The sequence below is a fragment of the Pseudopodoces humilis genome, chromosome 6 (assembly GCF_049639895.1).
Source record: "Pseudopodoces humilis isolate 2021_Gansu_Grassland_sample_001 chromosome 6, ASM4963989v1, whole genome shotgun sequence".
NCBI lineage: Eukaryota > Metazoa > Chordata > Aves > Passeriformes > Paridae > Pseudopodoces > Pseudopodoces humilis.
The window spans coordinates 2,045,417-2,064,851 of record NC_142205.1 but is presented as its reverse complement, the minus strand read 5'-3'; the positions used below and the strand labels follow the sequence as shown (position 1 = coordinate 2,064,851).

General features: G+C 61.5%; 3 protein-coding genes across 17 annotated transcripts in view; 2 read left to right on the top strand and 1 right to left on the bottom strand.

Moving 5' to 3' along the window:
- The first annotated feature begins 2 nt into the window (after positions 1–2).
- On the top strand, positions 3–3,293 carry LOC102102550 (retinol dehydrogenase 12). 6 transcript variants are annotated; one of them, XM_088056177.1, is made up of 8 exons: positions 9–99; positions 504–688; positions 1,183–1,443; positions 1,942–2,181; positions 2,253–2,342; positions 2,419–2,607; positions 2,786–2,892; positions 2,969–3,293. In XM_088056177.1, the coding sequence occupies exons 1-8, from the start codon at positions 17–19 to the stop codon at positions 3,155–3,157; spliced, it is 1,344 nt and encodes a 447-aa protein (XP_087912303.1). In that variant the 5' UTR covers positions 9–16; the 3' UTR covers positions 3,158–3,293. The 6 variants fall into 6 exon arrangements, with proteins under 6 accessions (XP_087912307.1, XP_087912304.1, XP_087912303.1 ...); XM_088056181.1 differs by lacking the exon at positions 504–688 and having other exon boundaries at positions 3–99; XM_088056178.1 differs by lacking the exon at positions 504–688 and having other exon boundaries at positions 8–99; positions 1,109–1,443.
- On the bottom strand, positions 3,255–12,571 carry LOC106628555 (uncharacterized). Of its 2 annotated transcripts, XM_088056173.1 has the most exons (6): positions 12,463–12,571; positions 11,476–11,757; positions 9,919–10,052; positions 5,767–5,919; positions 5,512–5,678; positions 3,255–4,581 (listed from the first exon to the last, which is right to left on the bottom strand). In XM_088056173.1, the coding sequence occupies exons 3-6, from the start codon at positions 10,022–10,024 to the stop codon at positions 3,301–3,303; spliced, it is 1,707 nt and encodes a 568-aa protein (XP_087912299.1). In that variant the 5' UTR covers positions 10,025–10,052; positions 11,476–11,757; positions 12,463–12,571; the 3' UTR covers positions 3,255–3,300. The 2 variants fall into 2 exon arrangements, with proteins under 2 accessions (XP_087912299.1, XP_087912301.1); XM_088056175.1 differs by lacking the exons at positions 11,476–11,757; positions 12,463–12,571 and adding an exon at positions 6,686–6,768 and having other exon boundaries at positions 9,919–10,047.
- The window catches only part of DCTN1 (dynactin subunit 1), a 54,887-nt gene continuing 45,655 nt past the window's right edge, over positions 10,204–19,435 (top strand). For 3 of the 9 annotated variants that reach the window (XM_088056165.1, XM_088056164.1, XM_088056162.1), the window contains exon 1: positions 18,612–18,913. In XM_088056165.1, the coding sequence (XP_087912291.1) occupies positions 18,881–18,913 (33 nt within the window). In that variant the 5' untranslated portion in view covers positions 18,612–18,880. Of the gene's footprint in view, positions 10,296–18,611; positions 18,914–19,435 lie in introns of those variants that run through there. The other 6 variants (XM_088056169.1, XM_088056163.1, XM_088056166.1 and 3 more) reach the window with 5 other exon arrangements.

The following is a 19,435-nucleotide window of genomic DNA, read 5'->3' as shown; positions in this document are numbered from 1 at the left end:
CCCGGCTAGCTCAGCGATGAGGTTTCTCCTCACTCGAGTTTCGAGCCAGCATATGTTTGTGGTGTTCACTGATTTTCTTCAAGAATCCAAGTCTATAGAGTGAGTAAAGAAATCAGGGGGGGACTCTCTCTCTGGTTTGCATTCCACAGTTTATTTCTGTGAAGGGGAATCCAAAGGACGAGAGACAAAGGATTTGGGGTCTGGGGGGGTCTCTTTTAACAGGGTTTCTCAGAGGGAGGGAACATCAGAGAGAGAACCAATTATTTTTCTCAGTTAGTACATCTTACAAACTTTCTACAAATCAAGGTTACACACGCCAAGATAAAAAATAACAGACACCAACTTCTTCAAATGCCCACAAAGGTGTAGGAGTATTCTCCACAGAGGGGCAGAGGGGGAGAGAGGGGGGGCTTGGTTTCCTGGCAGCACAGGGGGGAAAGAAAGGGAAAGACAAGGTAAGCATGCCCTCTCAGCTTCCATAGCTCACAGGCATTCTGGGACAGGAAAAACAGAGTTACAAACTTCCGTGTTGGAAAGAAGGGTTCTCTTCTCCCAACCCCGTGCTTTCCTGGGCTAAAGAAACTTCAAGCAGCTGGAAATGCCAGCGGGGTCCTCTCTTTACTCTATCCGGCCTCTCGCCGTGGGGCTGAGGAGAGAAACTTCAGTAACCATGGGAACTTGACGCCAGGTAAACAGGAGAAAGAGAAGCTGGGGGTGGGGGGAGAATCACAACTAAAAGATGGGAAAAGATACATTTCAGGCTATCAACTACAACACACGGGTGGTTTTGGCACCAGGAGGGGCCTTAGGTGGGGTTCCGGTTCCTCATTAGAGGTTGATAGAGCAGGTGTGACTTTAGTTCCTAATTAGCCTCGGATCTTAATTCCGTGTCCGTCCACTCCGAAGGCCCTATGAGCCACGTAACCCCAAAAGCACCTGTTTGTGACCCCAAATTCCTCCCTTTACTCAACACCACAAAGTAATATTGGGGTGGGAAATATTTTCGGTCCAGGCTGGGCTGAAAATGCCGGTGCAGAGTTCCCCGGTGCCGGTTTTACAGCACCGACAGCTAATTAACAGCAGTAAATTAACTCTCATTTATTGACAGGGTGGTACAGGGGTGGCAAAGGGGACAGTGGGGTGGCAGAGGGGACACGTGGCTCACCCTCCTGCCTGCTCCAGCCACTCTGCTGTCCCTCCTCACGGAGCAGAGGGACTCGTGCCGTGCCATGCCGGGCAAAGGTCCTGCCGTGACCTCTGTCCCCAGCCCCACCCCGAGCCCTGCCATGGAGCTGCTGGGGACCCTGAGCCCCCCGTGGTGGCTCCTGCTGTTCCCACTCCTGGCCCTGCTGCTCTGGGCCAGGCGCAGAAGCCCCTGGGAGCCCCGCAAGTGTCCCACCGACCTGACGGGCAAGACAGTGATTGTCACCGGAGCCAACAGCGGTGAGCGGGGACGGGTGGAGGGGACACGGTGTGATGGCTGGGGGGGGGCACGCAGGGGACAGGGGTGTCCCTTCTCCAGCCCCCCACCCCAGTCCCCGCTTTGGGAATCCCTGGGTGTGCTCCTGGTGCCCCCTGCCCACCTTCCGAGGCTGGACTCTGTGTCGGCCCTGTTAATGACTGACCAGGCCACCACGGCCACCGTGTCACACCAGGGATGGGGTCACTGCTTCCAGCTGTGTCCCACTGGTGGCACCGCTGGGGATGTTGGGATGGGGTTGGGATGGCATTGGGATAGGCTGGGACTGGGATGCCCACGTGTGCCCAGGGACAGAGCGACCCCACATGTGCTGCGCTCCACCCCAGAGCCCATCACCTCCTGCTGCGTGGTTTTGCTTGCGGCAGGGGCTGCCCAAATCCTGGGAACGGCAGCACAGACCCCCGCCAGGGACCCCTCAGCAGGGGGACCCGGCTGGGATCAGCCCGCTCCGTGTTCCGCAGGCATCGGCAAATGCGTGGCCACGGATCTGGCGCGCCGTAACGCCCGCACCATCCTGGCGTGCCGGAGCCGGGAGCGGGGCCAGGCGGCCGTGGAGGAGATCCGGGCGGCCACCGGGAACCCGGCGGTGGTGCTGAGGCTGCTGGACACCGGCTCGCTGGCCTCGGTGCGCGCCTTCGCCGGCGCCGTGCTGCGCGAGGAGCCGCGGCTGGACGTGCTGGTGAACAACGCCGGTGTCACCGGTACGTGCCGTGCCGCAGCCCCAACGGGGTCCGGCACCGATCCCCACAGCACTCCCCACCCTCCTCTCCAGGGCTGCCCTTCGCCATCACGCCGGAGGGGTTGGAGCAAACCTTCGCCACCAACTACCTGGGCCCTTTCCTGCTCACCAACCTGCTGCTGGGTGAGTGAGCGCAGGGCTTGGGGGAGTTGTGGGGGGATCTGGGGACCCCTCCTGGCTCACCCCCTCCTCTGAACAGACCTCCTGAAATCCTCGGCGCCCGCCCGGGTGGTCAACGTGTCGTCGTTCCGGCACAGCGCGGGCACGGCCGACAGCGGGTTCCTGACGGGGCAGCGGCGCCCGCCCGGGTACGACGCCGCCTACAGCAGCACCAAGCTGATGAACGTGCTTTTCACCGCCGAGCTGGCACGGCGCCTGCAGGGCACGGGTGGGTACCGGGACAGCCCTGGGGACACCCCCTGTCCCAGCTCCCATGGGCTGGAGCGGGGTTAGAGACGTGCTGGGATCCCCAAGGGTGGAAGAAGCCTGGGTTTGAGGTCAGGCTGGGGGCTGCTCCCCGAGGGATTTGGGGTCCCCGGGGCGCTGCTGACGGTGCGGCTCGGCAGGGGTGACGGTGAACGCGCTGAGCCCCGGTGTGGTGAGCACCAGCATCATGCGCCACTTCAGCTGGCCCGTGCGGGCGCTCTTCGGCCTCCTCAGCCCTTTCATGAAGGTGAGCGGGGCCGGGTCCTGCCCAGGGCTGGGTTGGGGGGGTGACAGAGCCCCCTCCTCACCCCCGTGTCCCGCAGTCGGCCGAGCAGGGCTCTGCCAGCACCATCTTCTGCGCCGTCTCGGAGGAAGCGGAGGGCATCACCGGGAAATACTTCGACAGCAGCTGCCGGCTGGCGCTGCCCTCGGCGGCCGCCCGCGACTCCGCGCTGGCACGGAAGCTCTGGGAGGCATCGGAGCGGCTGACGGGGCTGGCGGAGCGGGACTGAGCCACCGGGATGTCACCCCTGAGCAGGGCGGGAAGGGGGACACGGACACCGCTCCGTGTCCCCCTGTGCTGCCTGGCGGGGACGACACGGCGCCGGCTGGGTGTGACCGCGACACTTTTATTAAAAACACCGCGCTCGTGCCGCTACTCCCAGGTGATGTCCAGCTCCAGCCGCTGCTTCCTCACGGCCTGCAGGAAGCTGTCGTAGTCGCGCCGGTGGATGTCGGGGCAGCGGGACAGGTCCAGGCGCCGCAGGGGCCCGTCGGAGGCCAGCAGCTGCCACACGGTGCCGGGGGACACGCGGCTCTCGGCCAGCGCCAGCTCCCGCAGCTCCCGCAGCGCCAGCGCCGGCTCCAGCACCGAGTCCAGCGGGAAGGGCACGGCCAGCAGGCGCAGGGTGTGCAGCTGCGGGGCCCCGCACAGCAGCGAGGCCAGCGTGGAGCCCAGCACCGGCCGGTGCGCGGCCGGCACGGGCCCGGTCACAGTCAGAGAGAAGCTCCGGAGCTGGGGCAGCCCGTGGGGCAGCAGGTCGGTGGCCCAGCCACCGGGGGGTTCCTCGGGGGGCTCGTGGTGGGCGTTGGGGTCCGGTGGCACTTCCAGCTCGGCGCTGAAGCTCTGCAGGCTGGGACAGCTGGCGAGCAGGCCGGGCAGCGAGAGCGGGTCCCGGCAGCTGAAGCCGTGCAGGGTCAGGGCGTGCAGGCGGGTGCCCAGGCCCTGTGCCAGGGGCAGCACCCCTGCCAGCGCCCGGCCGTGCCGCCCAGAGCAGCCCAGCGTCAGCCGGGACAGGAACTTCCAGCCCAGCAGCTCCCGGAGCCCCGAGGGGCCGGGACCGTCCCCCAGCCACACGCTGATCTCCTCGGCCTGGGGACACACGGCGTGCACCGTGCCCAGAACATCCTCCTCCACCTCCTCCAGCTGCCGCAGGGGCAGCGTGATCGGGGGTCCCTCCGGCGCAGCCCCCTGGCCCCGAACCAGCTCCCGCAGCGAGGGGAAACCCTCAGAGTCCTCGGCGCCGTCCAGCTGCGGCGAGCGGAGCAGCCGGAGCGCATCCGGCAGGGCTCCGTGTGCCAGCACCTCCAGGCACGGCAGGGCCAGCAGCAGGAAGGCCACGGCAGCCACCGTGTCCCCATCCCCGGGGTGCTCCAGGTCGCGGGCCAGCAGGACGCGGAGCGCGGGGCAGCCGGGGCTCCGTGCCGTGGGGTCGTAGCCCAGGTGCCGCAGGGCACGCGGCGTCACCTTCTTGCAGCCGGACACGTCGAGCTCCCGCAGGCGGCGGCAGCAGGAGCCCACGGCCGACAGCACCTGGACGTTGGCCTGGGTGTGGGCCAGCCCCAGGCGGCTCAGGCGCGGCAGCCCCTCGGCCACGTCCACCAGCACGGACGGCGAGAGCCGCCCGCAGCCCCCCAGGTCCAGCACGCTCAGGCCCTGCAGCCACACGGGGACACCCTCAGTGGGGACACCCTCAGTGGGGACACCCTCAGTGGGGACACCCTCAGGGGGGACACGGATGCCACCCTCACCCCCTGTCCCACACAGCGTGGGAGACTCGGAGAAGGTGGGCACGTCTTGACCGGCCCAACCCCTTGGCCCGTGGAGCACGGCACCCCCAGCCCCACAGAGAGTGGAACCCCCAGCCTCACTCCCCCTGTCCCACAGGCCGTGGCACTCCCAGCCCCACTGATGGTGGGCACCCCCAGCCCCATGGATGGTGAGCACCCCCAACTCTATTCTCCCTGCCCCATGGAAGGTGGGCACCCCCAGCCCCACCGAGGTTGGTCACACCCAGCCCCACTCCCCCTGCCCCACAGGCTGTGGCACTCCCAGCCCCAGAGTGTTGTCACCCCCTGCCCCACTGATGGTGGGCACTCCCAGCCCCACACAGGATGGAACCCCCAGCCCCATGGAAGGTGGGCACCCCCTGCCCCACAGAGGATGGGCATCCCCAGCCCCATGGAAGGTGGGCATCCCCAGCCCCACAGAGAATGGGCACCCCCAGCTCTGTTCTCCCTGCCCCATGGAAGGTGGGCACTCCCAGCCCCACCGAGGTCGGTCACACCCAGCCCCACTCCCCCTGCCCCACAGTCCATGGCACCCCCTGCCCCACTGATGGTGGGCATCCCCAGCCCCACACAAGATGGGCACCCCCAGCCCCACACAGGACAGGCATCCCCAGCCCCACTCTCCCATGTCCTTAGAGTTTGGTCACACCCAGCCCCACTCCCCCTGCCCCACAGCCCATGGCACCCCCTGCCCCACTGAAGGTGGCCACCCCTAACCCCACAGATATCCCCCCCAGCCCATTCCCACAGACCACAGCACCCCTGTTTTGCTCTCCCATGCCGTCCCCGTGCCCACCTGGCAGCGCACCACGATCAGGTGTCCCAGGGCGTTGTTGGCGAGCGCGGGGCAGGCCCGCAGGCTGAGCTGGCGCAGGTGTGGCAGCAGCAGCAGGTGCAGCGCCGCGCGTGACAGCCGCCGGCTCGTACCCAGCAGCCGCAGCAGCTCCTGCACCAGCCCGCAGGCTGGGGGGGATGGGGATTGATCAGCGAGGTCTGGGACCCCCAGCTGCCCCCACGGGGGTCCCGGTGCCCTGAACCCCCCACACCTCACCCAGGTCGTTGAAGGGGCCCACGAGGAAGCGGAACTCGTACTCGTCCAGGTAATTGTCGCTGTAGTCCTTGGCCCAGAGGCTCTGCATGTGCTGGGCCAGGCTCTGCAGGCACAGCGTGGTCAGCGTGGGCACTGCCCGCCGCCGGGGCATCCCTGCATGGGGACAGGGACAGGGACAGTGAGGGACAGGACAGTGAGGGACAGCCACCATGGGCACTGCCCGCCGCCGGGGCATCCCTGGGACAGGGACAGTGAGGGACAGGACAGTGAGGGACAGCCACCATGGGCACTGCCTGCCGCCGGGGCATCCCTGGGACAGGGACAGGACAGTCAGGGACAGCCACCATGGGCACTGCCTGGGCATCCCTGCATGGGGACAGGGACAGGGACAGGACAGTGAGGGACAGCCACCATGGGCACTGCCCGCCGCGGGGGCACCCCTGGGACAGGGACAGTGAGGGACAGGACAGTGAGGGACAGCCACCATGGGCACTGCCTGCCGCCGGGGCATCCCTGGGACAGGGACAGGACAGTCAGGGACAGCCACCATGGGCACTGCCTGGGCATCCCTGCATGGGGACAGGGACAGGACAGTCAGCAACAGTCACCATGGGCACTGCCCGCCGCCGGGGCATCCCTGGGACAGGGACAGTCAGGGACACTCAGGGACACCCAGGGACAGCCACCACGGGCACCACTGCAGGGATGGGACACTCAGAGACAGGACGAGGCACTGCCACCCGTCACAGCCCGACCTCATTTTGGGATCACCCGCCCCAAACCGGCTCGGGAACCTCCCGGTGCCGGTTTCGGTTTCACTCTATTCCCGGCGGGAATCCCGCCGCGATCCAGGGATGAACCGGCACCGGGGAGCGCGGCTCAGCCCCCGGAACCTCCTCCGGGACATCCCAAAGCTCACCCACAGCTCCCGGCGGGCACCGGCGGCTCCGGGACCACGGGATCCCGGAATTAACCGGGACAGGGCGCGCCTGGGCGGTGTCCCTGGAATTGAGCAGGAAACGAGGGGATGAATCCCGAGGGGATAATTAAAACCCCAGCCCGACACCAAATCCCGGCTCCCGGATTCCTCAGAAAACATCCCAGTGCAGCCAGTGGGGTGGGGAAGGGAAACGGGGATGGGGAGAGCGGCTGGGAACTGGAGAAAGGGAACCGGGAACCGCGGGGACCGGGAAAGGATCCCTGGGACTGGGAAAAAACTCTCTGGGATGGGGAAAAGAACTTTTCAGGACCTGGAAAAGGTCCTTGGAGGCTGGGAAAAGAGCTCAAGGGACGGGGAAATGAGCCAGTAGAAAAGGAGGAGAACCTCGTGGACTGGGAAAAGAGCCCCGGGAAATGGGAAAAGAGCCCCGGGAAATGGGAAAAGAGCCCCGGGAAATGGGAAAAGAGCCCCGGGAAATGGGAAAAGAGCCCCGGGAAATGGGAAAAGAGCCCCGGGAAATGGGAAAAGAGCCCCGGGAAATGGGAAAAGAGCCTGGGAAATGGGAAAAGAGCCCTGGGAAATGGCAAAAGAGCCCCGGGAAATGGCAAAAGAGCCCCGGGAAATGGCAAAAGAGCCCCGGGAAATGGGAAAAGAGCCTGGGAAATGGGAAAAGAGCCTGGGAAATGGGAAGAGAGCCCCAGGAAATGGGAAAAGAGCCTGGGAAATGGGAAAAGAGCCCCGGGAAATGGGAAAAGAGCCCCGGGAAATGGGAAAAGAGCCTGGGAAATGGGAAGAGAGCCTGGGAAATGGGAAAAGAGCCTGGGAAATGGGAAAAGAGCCCCGGGAAATGGGAAAAGAGCCCCGGGAAATGGGAAGAGAGCCCCGGGAAATGGGAAGAGAGCCCCGGGAAATGGGAAGAGAGCCCCGGGAAATGGGAAAAGAGCCCCGGGAAATGGGAAAAGAGCCCCGGGAAATGGGAAAAGAGCCCCGGGAAATGGGAAAAGAGCCCCGGGAAATGGGAAAAGAGCCCGGGAAATGGCAAAAGAGCCCCGGGAAATGGGAAAAGAGCCCCGGGAAATGGGAAAAGAGCCTGGGAAATGGGAAAAGAGCCCCGGGAAATGGGAAAAGAGCCCCGGGAAATGGGAAGAGAGCCCCGGGAAATGGGAAAAGAGCCCCGGGAAATGGGAAAAGAGCCTGGGAAATGGGAAAAGAGCACTGGGAAATGGGAAAAGAGCCTGGGAAATGGGAAAAGAGCCTGGGAAATGGGAAAAGAGCCCCGGGAAATGGGAAAAGAGCCCCGGGAAATGGGAAGAGAGCCCCGGGAAATGGGAAGAGAGCCCCGGGAAATGGGAAAAGAGCCCCGGGAAATGGGAAAAGAGCCTGGGAAATGGGAAAAGAGCCTGGGAAATGGGAAAAGAGCCTGGGAAATGGGAAAAGAGCCCCGGGAAATGGGAAAAGAGCCCCGGGAAATGGGAAAAGAGCCTGGGAAATGGGAAAAGAGCCCCGGGAAATGGGAAAAGAGCCTGGGAAATGGGAAATGAGCCTGGGAAATGGGAAAAGAGCCCCGGGAAATGGGAAAAGAGCCCCGGGAAATGGGAAAAGAGCCCCGGGAAATGGGAAAAGAGCCCCGGGAAATGGGAAGAGAGCCTGGGAAATGGGAAGAGAGCCTCGGGAAATGGGAAAAGAGCCTGGGAAATGGGAAAAACCCCTCAGGTATTGGAAAAAGGCCCTCTCGGCCGGGAGGAGACCCCCGGGAATTGGGAAAAGTCCCTCCGGGAAGCAGCTGAGGCACCGAGCGGAGGGAAGGGGAAGAGCTCTGGAACACGGGATCACGGTGCCCAGGCACGGTGAGTAACCAGGGCGGGGCAGGGCGGGGCTGTGTCCCCCTGTCACTGTCACTGTCACCAGGGCACGGCTTCCCGGGCACTCCCATGGACAGCGGTGGGACACCGGGGTGGGACACGGGGATGGGATACAGGGATGGGATATTGGGATGGGATATCGGGATGGGATATGGGGATGGGATATTGGGATGGGATATGGGGATGTGACACCGGGATGGGATATCGGGATGGGACACGGGGATGGGATACAGGGATGGGATATTGGGATGGGATATCGGGATGGGATATGGGGATGGGATACGGGGATGGGATACGGGGATGGGATACGGGGATGGGATATTGGGATGGGATAATGGGATGGGATATCGGGATATGACACCGGGATGGGATATCGGGATGGGATATCGGGATGGGACACGGGGATGGGATATGGGGATGGGACACGGGGATGGGATATGGGGATGGGATATTGGGATGGGATACGGGGATGGGATATTGGGATGGGATACGGGGATGGGATATTGGGATGGGATATCGGGATGGGACACCGGGGTATGGAGCACCGGGATGTGATACCAGGATGGGACACCAGGATGGGGACACTGGGGTAGGACACGGGGATGGGACACCGGGATGGGATATTAGGATATGAAGCACCGGGATGTGACACCGGGATGTGACACCGGGATGTGACACCGGGATGGGACATTGGGATGGGACACCGGGATATGGGACACCGGGATATGGGACACCGGGATGGGATATTAGGATATGAAGCACCGGGATGTGACACCAGGATGTGACACCGGGATGTGACACCGGGATGGGACATTGGGATGGGACACCGGGATATGGAGCACCGGGATGTGACACCGGGATGGGACACCGGGATGTGACACCGGGATGGGACACTGGGATGGGACACTGGGATATGGGACACCGGGATGGGACACCGGGATGGGACACCGGGATGGGATATCAGGACAGGACACCGGGATGGGGGATCAGGGAGGGCACGGATCACGGGGGACGGGGCCAAACCCTCCCCGGACGGGGTCCAGCGGGGAAATTCCAAGGGAGGGGAGGGGATTCCCTGCCGGGGGGGATTCCCTCCCTTCCACCGGCGGATTTGGGGACCCCCTCCTTGCGGGGGTCAGCATCTCTTTGGGGATCCGTCCTCGGGGATCCCCACCCAGAGACCTCCCCTCGGTGACCCCACACCACCCCCTTTGGGGATCGCTGCCCCGATCCCAAAATCACGAGCAGGACCAGGATCCAATCCCAGACAAAATCAGGAGAGGGAATAAACACCCCGTTCCCATAGCAACACCCTCTACGACCACCGGGCGCTAGATCAGGAGCACCTACCGGCAGCTCCCAGCCGCCGCTCGTCCCGACTGATCCCGTCGCGCTGCTTCCTCCTCCTCCTCCTCGTTTTCCTCCTCATCCTCCTCCCACGGCCTGGCCCCGCCATTGCGCGCCCCGCCCTTTCCCTGGCTTCACTTTGGGAAGTGCGCATGCGCAAACGGTGAAGCCCCCTTCCGCCCGACCGCAAGGCCCCCTGCGGGCTGCCCCGCGCCGTGCCTGACGCCCCGCGCGGCCGTAGGGGCCCTACGGGGCCCCCTGAGCGCCAGGCACGGCGCGGGGCAGCCCGCGGGGGGCCTTGCGGCCGGGCGGGGTCGACGGCGCCGGGAGCGACCGGGCCGGAGGTACCGGGTGAGGCCTGAGGGGCTCGGGGATTCCCGGTGGGTACAGGGAATGGGGCGAGATGTGGATTTATGGCGGGAGGGAGAGAGGGAGGTATCGCCGTGGTGTTGCTTGGGTTAGGGAAACCCCTTTCGTTGTGGGGGTTTTGTGTGGGGGTGTTGTGTGGGGGGCGGTGCGTGAGGGGGCTGAGGGGGTGTAAAGCGGGGTCTGGAGGTTTGGGGGTGTCGGAGGAGGTTTAGAGGTTTCTGGAAGGATGCGTGAGGGGTTTGAAGGGGTCTGGGGGAGCGCTTGGGGTCGGTGTGAAGGATTTGTGGGGGTGTACGAGCTTTGTGGGGTGGGCGTGAGGGGTTTGGGGGCTCTGAGGGGATCTTTAGGCGCGGTTTTGGGGTGATTTAGGGGTGGGTGGATCTGTTGGGGTGTTTCGGGGTCTGCGGGCGGTTTATGGGGGTGTGGAGGTGTCTGTGGGGGTGTTTGGGTGGCATTTAGGGGTCTGTGAGGGCATTTGGGGGTGTTTGGGTGGCATTTAGGGGTGTTTGGGGGAATTTCGAGTTTGTGGAGGGGTCTGCAGGGGTTTTTAGGGGTGTTTGGGTGGCATTTCAGGGTTGTGGAGGGATTTTCAGGGGCATTTAGGGGTGTTTGGGGGGGATTTCGGGTTTGTGGAGGGGTCTGCAGGGTTTTTTGGGGGCATTTAGGGGTGTTTGGGGGCATTTAGGTGTCTATAAGGGCATTTCGGGGTTGTGGAGGGGTCTGCAGGGGCTTTTAGGGGTGTTTGGGGGCGTTTCGGTGTTTTGGGGGGTCTGCAGGGGTTTTTAGGGGTGTTTGGGGGCGTTTCGGTGTTTTGGGGGGTCTGCAGGGGTTTTTAGGGGTGTTTGGGGGTATTTTGGGGTGTTGGGGTGGGTCAGTGATGGGATGAGGGCAGCCCAATCCCCCTTGGGATTTCAGTGTGGGATTGGGAAGGTTTGATCCAGAGTCAAGGCAGGAATAACTCAGCCCGGGAGGGGGGGGGGGTAATTAATGCCCGGGCTAATTGGGGGGAACTCATTAAGGGTCGGATATTCCTGGTTATTCCAGGAAAAGCGCAGCAGGGGAATTCTGTGTGCTGGGAATTCCGGCAGAGCACGACCCGCCCTCATTAGCATGATATGAATAATTCATTACCCGGGTAAATGAATGAATTATTATTGATTAATTAACGGAATGCAAGGCAGGGCCGTTTACCTGTGTGAGGTGTGCTGGTCCTGGTGGCTCCATCCCTCACTCTGGACCGGTCAGGGAATTCCAGAATTCCCAAATTCCCGTCAGGAGGGACCTTCCAGCGCCGTTCCACCGCAGACAGGCCCCGATTTCATGCAGCATTTTTGGGTTTCCGTGTTGGTTTTTATAAATTCAGTGAATTCCTGGAATGTGTGGCTCTCCCTGTGCTGGGTGGTGACCTTGGAAGCGATTCCTTCCTCCTTCCCTTTCTCCCTCCATTCCCAAACCAGCGGAGCTGGGTGGTGGCTTTGGGAATAAACGCGAGGATTAAATTCTTGTGGTGTATTTAAAGGGAAAAAAGAGGAATTTTAATGGATTTTGGTGATCTGGGTGCCGGGGTTGTCCTGAGGGGATGTTGTGCTGATTCTCCAGAGCCTCAAATCCCACCCAGGAAGCGCTGAAGCAAAATTTTGGGAGGGTTTTCACACCCATTCCCGAGTTTTCCAGAGGAAAATGCCTAAAGAATGGGAAACAGGATGGCAGGGGTGTGGGAACTTCGTGCCAGTGCTCCGGCTGGATTCTCCCCTTGAGAGCTCCTGTTTTTCCAGGGATTGGGGATTTGAGGGATTGGAGTTTTTTGGAGGGAGCGGGGTTTTGATGGATTGGGGTCGATGGATGATGGAACGACTTGCAGCCCTGGGTATTCCCTCCCCCCTGCTCCATGCCCTCATTTACCAGACCTCGGAGGGAAGGGGCTGGTCAGGAATCCCATAAGGAATGAGGGAATATAAAGTTTAAAGCCGGGAATTGCTCGGAGCGAGATCCGCGGGGGTTCGGGAGGGTGAAAATCCAGGGATTCCTGCTCCGGCAGCCCAGCAAAGTCCCGCATGGAACGAGCAGTTGTGTGGCTCCCATTCCCCGAGGACCCAGCGGTTAAATCAGCTTTTCCTGGGAATGCTCCCAGTTGGAATCAGCCGGGAATCCCGCGGGGACGAGCCGAAATCCACTGACCTCCCGCTGCATCCTCGGCGTGGTCCGGGCGTTGCTGTGGCTACGGAGCATGGATCCCAGGGCGGAGAGAGCCGGGAAGGAGCCGGGAATGCGGCGGGATGATCCCGCGGGGTCGGGGTGGGAGGGAAGGAGGGGGCTGCGGGGGCTGCGGTGGTGCAGCCGTGCAGGGCGCAGGCTCCAGAGCCGGGTCCTAGCGCCCGGATCCGCCGCACCTGGAATCAGGTCCCGAGGGAGCGGCGCTGGGGGAAAAAGGGATTGGGAGGAAGCTTCTGGCTCCGCACAATTCCCTGACAGCAGGGTGGAGTCGGGAAGGGTCGGGGATAGGATGAGAGGGAACGGCCTCAAGGTGGGCCAAGTTCAGGTTGGATTTTGGGAAAATTCCTTCTTGGGATTCTTGGCTTCTGTGCAGCCCTGGAAGGGGTGGGATCCCCATCCTCGGAGGGATTTAACGCCCTGTGGATGTGGCACTTGGGGACGTGGACGCTGGTGGCCTGGGCACAGCTGAGGGAATGGTTGGACTCGATGGTCTCTGAGGAATTTTCACCCTAAAGCACTCCATAATTCCATGGAAATTGGTGTGGGATGTCCCCCCTCTCCAGTTTGTGTTGTTCCCAAGGGAGCTGGCTGGCTGGCCTCATTTTGGGTGCAGGATGTCCCTGATTCCGGGGGGGAACAACCAGAGCTCTGCACAGGGAGACTTTGGATAAGGGACAGAGTGACAGCACCCAGGGGAGTCCTGGCAAAGGGGAAATTGGGGTGGGATATTGGGAAGGAATTCCTGGCTGTGAGGGTGGGTACGTCCTGGAGAGGGATTCCCAGATTTCCCCTGGATCCCTGGAAATGTCCAAGCTTGGGCTTTGGGGCTTGGATCCACCTGGGATAATGGGAACTGTCCCTGCCCATGGATGGGGTGGGAATGGCTGATCCTTAAGATCCCTTCCAACCCATCCATGACTCCAGGACTCTGATTCCCTTCCACAGGGGAACTTTTGGGAATGTTCAGGGCTTGGAGAGGAACTAAAAAAAAAGTCTTAAACTCGCTCTGGATTGATTTTTGACTCATTAAAGACCAAACCCCAAATGCTGGTTTAACATTTCTCTCCTGAACTCAATTTCCTGACAAACTCCAGCTGCTCCCAACCCCAAAATCAGCTTTGTGGAGGAATTTCACTGGGAGATGCACGTATGAAATAAATCCAAACGCAATGAGGAGGAATTTTAGCTTCTGCTGGATAAACAGTAGGAGTTTCTGAAGGTTTTTTCATCTCCCTCCTCTGCATGCTCCCTGAGCTGGGGGGTGTTCCAGTCGCTCAGCAGTGGGCTGGCACGTATCCCAGATCCCAGAGAAAAGCCTGGAGGTTGAGGGGGGGATATTTCTGGACTTCTTTTCTCTGTGTTGATGAATTAGACAGAGAGTTTGGGCAGCAGGAAATCCGTGTGGATCCTGCAGAGCGACGGCTGGGGTGGTTTGTGGGGGGATCCGTGGCCTGGGATCCGATCCTGGGAATCCTTGGAGGTGGGATGGGTGACACTGGGAATCTCTGGAGCTCTGTGACACCTGGTGCTTCCTCCCAGGAGAGCTCCAGCCCCAGCCAGGTGTGATCCTGAGGGTGCTGTGGTCTGGTCCATCCCGGTGTCCATCCCGGTGTCCATCCCAGTGTCCATCCCGGTGTCCATCCTGGTGTCCATCCCTGTGTCCAGTGTCCATCCCCGTGTCCATCCCGGTGTCCATCCCGGTGTCCATCCCAGTGTCCGGTGCCCATCCCGGTGTCCAGTGTCCATCCCGCTGTCCATCCTGGTGTCCATCCCTGCGTCCAGTGTCCATCCTGGTGTCCATCCCAGTGTCCATCCCAGTGTCCAGTGTCCATCCCAGTGTCCATCCCGGTGTCCATCCCAGTGTCTGGTGTCCATCCCGGTGTCCATCCCAGTGTCCGGTGTCCATCCCAGTGTCCATCCCAGTGTCCATCCCAGTGTCCATCCCGGTGTCTGGTGTCCATCCCCGTGTCCATCCCGGTGTCCAGTGTCCATCCTGGTGTCCATCCTGGTGTCCATCCCAGTGTCCAGTGTCCATCCTGGTGTCCATCCTGGTGTCCATCCCAGTGTCCGGTGTCCATCCCGGTGTCCATCCCGGTGTCCATCCCGGTGTCCATCCCCGTGTCCATCCCCGTGTCCATCCCGGTGTCCAGTGTCCATCCCGCTGTCCATCCCGGTGTCCAGTGTCCATCCCAGTGTCCATCCTGGTGTCCATCCCAGTGTCCAGTGTCCATCCTGGTGTCCATCCCGGTGTTCATCCCAGTGTCCAGTGTCCATCCTGGTGTCCATCCCGGTGTCCAGTGTCCATCCCGGTGTCTATTCCAGTGTCCAGTGTCCATCCCGGTGTCCATCCCAGTGTCCATCCTGGGATCCATCCCAGTGTCCATCCCCGTGTCCATCCCGGTGTCCATCCCAGTGTCCATCCTGGGATCCATCCCCGTGTCCATCCCGCTGTCCATCCCAGTGTCCATCCCGCTGTCCATCCCGGTGTCCATCCCGGTGTCTGGTGTCCATCCCCGTGTCCATCCCCGTGTCCATCCCCGTGTCCATCCCGGTACCTGGCCCTGGAGCCTCGCTGAGCAGGAGAGGGAGCACAAGGCAGCGCCTGCAGTACCTGGTGTTCCTGATAAATCCCAAATTAGCTGGGAATGGGCTGGGATGGGGTCCTGCTTCCAGTGCCGGGGATCCTCTGTGCCAGTCATCAGGACATTTATTTCAGTGGTTTAATCAGGTTTTGGGCGTGTTTCCCTGGACAAGGGGATGCTGGAGTTCCCGGAAGGCCCAGGAAGGTTTATTTATCCTGGGGATTTTTTCAGCTGGAGCAGCAGTTCATCCTGATACGCCAGTGCCCGAGTTTGGGGGAAAATTTGGATTGTTCCCCTTTGTGCAGAGCCCTAAATCCATGGATTGTGGTGAGGGTGGAGCAGACAAAGCCCTGTTGGAGGTTCCCAGAGGGTTCTGGATCATCTCACAGAGCTTTAATTACCAAATCTTCCCATATCCCCTTAATTAGGCACTAATAAAGCTCCTGCCCCACCTCAGCTTCCTCTTTAAGCTCAGGATCCTTGTGGGTCTTTCCCAGCTCAGGGTTTTCCAGGATTCTTTCCCTCAGGAGTTCATTTTCATCCCAAATCCAAGTAGGAAATAAAGGAGGAGATGGGGAGTGGTGCCTGTGACTTTGTTGTGTTGAGAAACGGGATATCCACGACTCAAAAAGGCTTTTCCAACACTAAAGGATTCCATGATTCTGCGATTTTCAACACAGTTTTCCCAGAGAAGCTGTGGATGCCCCTGAATCCCTGGAAATGTTCCAGGCCAGGTTGGAGGGATCTTGGAGCGACCTGGAACGGTGCAAAGTGTCCCTGCCCATTTTGATATCCAAACCATCCCAAAGCACCCCGTGATCCTATGAATTTGTGTGGAAAAAATTCCCATGTGCTTCAGTTTAACATGGAAAACTCTGACTGAGGAGGAGAAGGAGCCGTGTGATGTTGGTGATTTTAAATTAACAACTGCTCTTCTGCTCCACCCTGGAGCGAAGCCTGTCTGGTATTCCCTGGTATTCCCTGGTTTTGGGTTTGTCCTGCTGTTCCTAGAGCTCTTTGGGAAGAGCTGTGAGGAGTTCCCACCCTCTGAGGGGGTGCTCTCAGAGCTCACCCTTCCTCCCATCTGAATTCCTGCTGAAATTCCATGGCTGTTTCCCTGTTTTCCTTGCACTTAGAGGAAGCTTTCTTGAATTTGAGTTCCCTCTTGGCATTCCAGCCTCTCCTGGGGACACAGCCCCCGCTGTCGCTCCGTGGGCTGAGCACCTTCCAAGTGTTTGTGTCCACGGCTCTTGTTCCATTCCCGGCTGCTCCCTGGCTCTGGGATCAACCAGGATCCCAGAGGAGGATCCTGCAGGGGAGAGGAACAGCAGGAATCCTTTAGAATTCAGGAATTAGGAGGAAATCCTTCCCTGCGAGGGTGGCACAGAGAAGCTGTGGCTGCCCCTGGATCCCTGGAAGTGTCCAGAGCCAGGTTGGATGTGACTTGGAGCACTCTGGGATAGTGGAAGTGTTGGGATTTAAGGTCTCTTCCCACCTAAACCATTCCATGAGTCTATAAACAGGTGGCACAGGTGATCTTTGCTCCCAGGTTCTGGCAGGGAAGCACGGTGAGCTTCTAGTGCTGGAGGAGGTTTCTCCTTCTATGGATAAAATAATTCAGATTTTCTGAATCTCCTAAACTGGTTTAGAGTCTGAGGCTGAGGGGAAGGAGCTTGTCCTCTTTGTAGCTGTTTGGAGAATTTTGTGTGGATTTTGTGCCTGTGAAGTTTCCTTTAAGCCAGGATGGAGAGGGGAAGCCTCTGGAGTTCCAATGACCAGCAGATACCTGAGGTGGCTCCGGTTGAGTTCCTGGTGGTCCCAGTGAGAAATTCCCAGGTTCCAGCTGGGTTTTGTGTTGTTTATCCCAGCTGTGCATTGTCAAAGCTCCTTCCTTGGAGCGTTCCCAAGGCTGCCAGAGCTCTCAGGGACACGGTGGGATTGTTGTGGTTTCCCTGTGCAGGGAAGGAGTTGGATCTGTGATCCGGCTCGGGATATTCTGTGTTTTTGGGGATGTTTCCAGGATCCCGGGTTTGGAATGTCGGGCAGTGGCCAGTCCCGGTGGCTCCCAAATCCCCTGATTAGCACCGGGAACAGTGCCCAGAAGAGGGGTCAGCTCAGCCAGGAACAATGGGACACAAAGTCACCTGTCACAGCCAGGAGCAGGACAATTAGTGATCATTGCCCGCAATTAACCCCTTGGGCTCCACCCACCCACCACAGGTCCCTCTCCCGGGGATTTGCGGCAGCTCCAGGGCGTTGTTTTTGTTTCCTCCAAATTCTCCATGAAGGGAAGAACAAGTGGGGCGAGCTGGGGTCACGGAATTCGGGGTGTCCTTGCCCGGTGACCACCGCAGGGTGAGCAGGAGGAGGCCAGGAGGGTGTCCCTGCCCTGTGACCACTTAGGGCGAGCAGGAGGAGGCCAGGAGGGTGTCCCTGCCCTGTGACCACTTAGGGCGAGGAGGAGGGGGAGGCCAGGAGGGTGTCCCTGCCCTGTGACCACTGCAGGGCGAGCAGGAGGAGGCCAGGAGGGTGTCCCTGCCCTGTGACCACTTAGGGCGAGCAGGAGGAGGCCAGGAGGGTGTCCCTGCCCGGTGACCACTGCAGGGCGAGCAGGAGGAGGCCAGGAGGGTGTCCCTGCCCAGTGACCACCGCAGGGCGAGCAGGAGGAGGCCAGGAGGGTGTCCCTGCCCGGTGACCACTGCAGGGCGAGCAGGAGGAGGCCAGGAGGGTGTCCCTGCCCTGTGACCACTGCAGGGCGAGCAGGAGGAGGCCAGGAGGGTGTCCCTGCCCTGTGACCACTTAGGGCGAGGAGGAGGAGGAGGCCAGGAGGGTGTCCCTGCCCTGTGACCACTTAGGGCGAGCAGGAGGAGGCCAGGAGGGTGTCCCTGCCCGGTGACCACTGCAGGGCGAGCAGGAGGAGGCCAGGAGGGTGTCCCTGCCCAGTGACCACCGCAGGGCGAGCAGGAGGAGGCCAGGAGGGTGTCCCTGCCCGGTGACCACTGCAGGGCGAGCAGGAGGAGGCCAGGAGGGTGTCCCTGCCCGGTGACCACTGCAGGGCGAGCAGGAGGAGGCCAGGAGGGTGTCCCTGCCCAGTGACCACCGCAGGGCGAGCAGGAGGAGGCCAGGAGGGTGTCCCTGCCCGGTGACCACTGCAGGGCGAGCAGGAGGAGGCCAGGAGGGTGTCCCTGCCCTGTGACCACTTAGGGCGAGCAGGAGGAGGCCAGGAGGGTGTCCCTGCCCGGTGACCACTGCAGGGCGAGCAGGAGGAGGCCAGGAGGGTGTCCCTGCCCAGTGACCACCGCAGGGCGAGCAGGAGGAGGCCAGGAGGGTGTCCCTGCCCTGTGACCACTTAGGGCGAGGAGGAGGAGGAGGCCAGGAGGGTGTCCCTGCCCTGTGACCACCGCAGGGCGAGCAGGAGGAGGCCAGGAGGGTGTCCCTGCCCTGTGACCACTGCAGGGCGAGCAGGAGGAGGCCAGGAGCGTGGCCGAGCCGGTGGCCCAGTGCCTCCTCCTGCGGGGAGCGTTAGGACCCAGCGAGCCGCCGGCTCCGTGACAAGTCTGGAGCGGCACTGGCGCAGAGTGGCTCCATCGGCAGCGCTGGAATTCTCTGTATCCCTCCCTCGGAGCATCCTCGCCCAGAAAAGAAAAAAAAAGGGCTTTCCTCCCTTTTCGTAGCGCCCGGCAGAGCCTCGGGGGAGGGGGATGCTGGGATCGGCCGGGACGCTGGGAAGCGCCGCTGGATGCTGCCGGCCGTGAGCTGGGAGAGCTGCTGGCTGCAGATCGGGAATCTCTGGATGCAGCATGGCCCAGGGCAGGAGGCACGCGTCCGGCCGGGTAAGGGGGGGGTCTGACTCAACAGCTCTGCCGGCTCCTATCGCGACAGATCGCGACGCTGTCGCAGCGAGAATAGCTGGGTTTTTGTAGGGAAATCTCGATTGTGCTGCCTGGAATGTGGCTGGCACCTCTCTCGCTGACAATAATGCCGGGAGGGGAGATGGACGCTCCGGCTTGCAGCAGGGCCGGGTTTTTTGGCCGGAGTTACCTGTCCGTGTAGGTGATTACCCCAATTAATTAATTACCCCGGCTGCCCAGCCTCCGCTCCGGCTCAGCCCCTTGTCGGCACAGCCTTGCCGGGGCTGCTGAGCACAAAGATCCCGGCGTGTTTTCCTGCCTGCCGCGGGCTCCCCTCCCTCCTCCCTCCCTCCGGGCCGCTTTTCCAGGCGGCACGGAGCGATGCTGAGCTTCCGCGGGCCTGGCAAGCGCTTCCAGGTTTTTCCGTATTGCAGCTACCCCTGGGCTGTGCGGTGCCAGCGGCCCCTCCGGGCCAGGCCTTTCCCGGGACTTTCTCTCGCTGTC